The following is a 2,481-nucleotide window of genomic DNA, read 5'->3' as shown; positions in this document are numbered from 1 at the left end:
AGGAAGCTAGCTTACCAACAACATGGTTTCGAGTTCAGTCCCACTGCATGGCACCTTGTTGTTGCCCAGTGTTAGGAATTTTTCTTTTCCAACAGTTTAATCTCGTGTGTATATGAAATAATAATAATAATAATAATAATAATAATCTATTGCAGGGGAGGAATTGGACAACCTATTTTGATTACATTGTAGTTGATGCAAAGAAACCTCTCTTCTTCACTGAAGGAACAATTTTACGCCAAGTTGACCTGGTGAGATGACATTGTTTTCTATACTACTTCCCTTCTTTTTCTTTCTTTCTTTCTTTCTTTCTTTCTTTCGGCTAAAAGCAAACTATAGTAAAGAACTGATTGTTTATTTCTTACTTTGTTGTTTAACCCTGAGGCTCTTCTAATACAGCATCTGATAGCCTGATCATGTGATATATACATATAAGTTATATCTTTCTCTCTGTCCCCAGAAAACAGGAGCCCTGAAAATAGGGACCCACACAGGACCAATGCAAAGCGGACATGTTTACTCAGGGGGTAAGTCAATTGTATTTATTTGTTGTTGGTGGTGGTGGTGATGATGATGTTATTAATTGTGGTGGTAGTTTTGGTGTTGGTGGTGAGGGAGATGTTATTGATGGTGGTGGTGGTGGTGGTGTTTGATAATGGGATGTTGTACTCGATGATGATGATGAGGGGATGTATTGTAGTCAGTGGGGTGAGTGATCAGGATGTTACTGGTGGTGGTGGTGACATAGCAGCACTATCATTCATGGTAATGGTGGTATTGTCCAATCCAGTCCTTCCTTACCTTCAACCAATCAAATCCTCTCTTTCGAACTGACATCCAATCAAATCCTCTCTTTCTAACTGTCATCCAAATCAAATTGTCTCTCTCTTTAACTGCCATCCAATGAAATCCTCTCTCTCTAACCATCATCCAATCAAATCCAGTTTCCCTTAATCCACCACTGTCGCCATCTAATCCATTCTAATCCCACATCTCTGTTTGTGCTCCACCGTGCAGGATCCTGCAATGTGTTCACAGATCTGATTGGTGCCATGCACCGAGACGTACTCTATGTTGGTGACCACATCTTTGGAGACATTCTCAAATCGAAGAAAACAAGTGGTTGGAAGACTTTCCTCATAGTTCCGGAAATTACACAAGAACTGAAGGTTTGGACCAACAAGCGCTCCCTCTTCGATAAACTTGATGAATATGATGCCAAGATTGCCGAAGAATACAAGTAAGTTTGTTTGTGAGTTGAGTGTGTGTGTGTGTGTTTATGTATATGTGTCTGTCTGTGTATTTGCTTGTGTGTGCATGCATTTGTATGTGTTGTGTATGTATCTTTTGTGCGTGTGTGCATGGGCTTCTATGTGTATGTGTGTGTGTACGTTTGAGGAGGGTGCACACACAGATAGAGATTTCAGATAGTCTGTATGTTTGTGTAGGTTGTAAATAGGAGATTGTGTGTGTGTATACATAAGTAAATATAAGAGGCTGGTGATCTTTGAATGATGTGTAAATCTACACAGTATACATGAGTGAGTATATCTGATGTATAGGTTTAAGGTGGCTGATATAGTAATGGTGTGTGTGTGTGCGCGTGCGCTTGTATCTGTTAGTGTATGTGTTTGTAGATTGACCAATAACACATCGCTCTCCATTTAGTCCTCTACTGTAATTTCACATTCTAACGACCTTGTTTTCCACACCTTGCTCCTTTCACAGGTACCTCGACAGCAGCAGTCATGTATGCCCTGACATCACAGCATACCAAAGCAAAATCAAGGTCGGTTCACGCTAAACCACAAACCTGTCTCTCTGTCACCTACCTTGCCTTGCTTTCTTCTTCCCTTTCTCTTTATTTTTCTCTCTCGCATACACTACAGAAGCACACACCCTATCACTTAGGATTTCACACATATATACACACACACACACACACACACACATATACTGCATATATACACAATCTTAACACTTCATACACATACATATATGTACATATATACACACACATAAAACATTGTTGATTGTGACTTTGAAGTTTTGGCCAGCTAACCCATTGTCCAGTGATGGCTTATCTGGTCAAAACTTCAAAGTCATTGTCAACAACATTCCTGTTTAAGAATACTAAATTTGTACTTTACAAAAGTATAGAATGACCCATCAGATTAACCCTTTAGCATTTAAACTGGCCATATCTGGCCCAAATATTCCACTTTTTTTAATGCTCAAACTGGCCACATCCTGCTTCTCACACCTACTCAACAATGTCATTCTAAAACTAAAAAATTACATCATCAAAATCTCAAAGCTATCAGATAATTTGTGACTAACTTGAAATAATGTTAATAAATATGCATTACATTTGAGAGAGTAATTCTGAATGTTAAAGGGTTTACGTCAAAAGGATTTTATTACAATTGAACATAAAAACAAACACACACACATGCATATATATATATATATATATATATA

At 38.3% G+C, this 2,481-nt stretch overlaps 1 protein-coding gene across 3 annotated transcripts in view; it reads left to right on the top strand.

The window, feature by feature from the left end:
* Nucleotides 1–2,481, top strand: part of LOC106879215 (cytosolic purine 5'-nucleotidase) — a 129,833-nt gene that overhangs the window by 125,517 nt on the left and 1,835 nt on the right. For all 3 annotated transcript variants that reach the window (XM_052975850.1, XM_052975851.1, XM_052975852.1), the window contains exons 12-15: nucleotides 156–251; nucleotides 461–527; nucleotides 1,018–1,240; nucleotides 1,729–1,789. In XM_052975850.1, the coding sequence (XP_052831810.1) occupies nucleotides 156–251; nucleotides 461–527; nucleotides 1,018–1,240; nucleotides 1,729–1,789 (447 nt within the window). The remainder of the gene's footprint in view (nucleotides 1–155; nucleotides 252–460; nucleotides 528–1,017; nucleotides 1,241–1,728; nucleotides 1,790–2,481) is intronic.

Source organism: Octopus bimaculoides, chromosome 22, assembly GCF_001194135.2.
Source record: "Octopus bimaculoides isolate UCB-OBI-ISO-001 chromosome 22, ASM119413v2, whole genome shotgun sequence".
NCBI classification, from domain to species: domain Eukaryota; kingdom Metazoa; phylum Mollusca; class Cephalopoda; order Octopoda; family Octopodidae; genus Octopus; species Octopus bimaculoides.
This window is presented reverse-complemented; position numbering and strand designations above follow the sequence as displayed.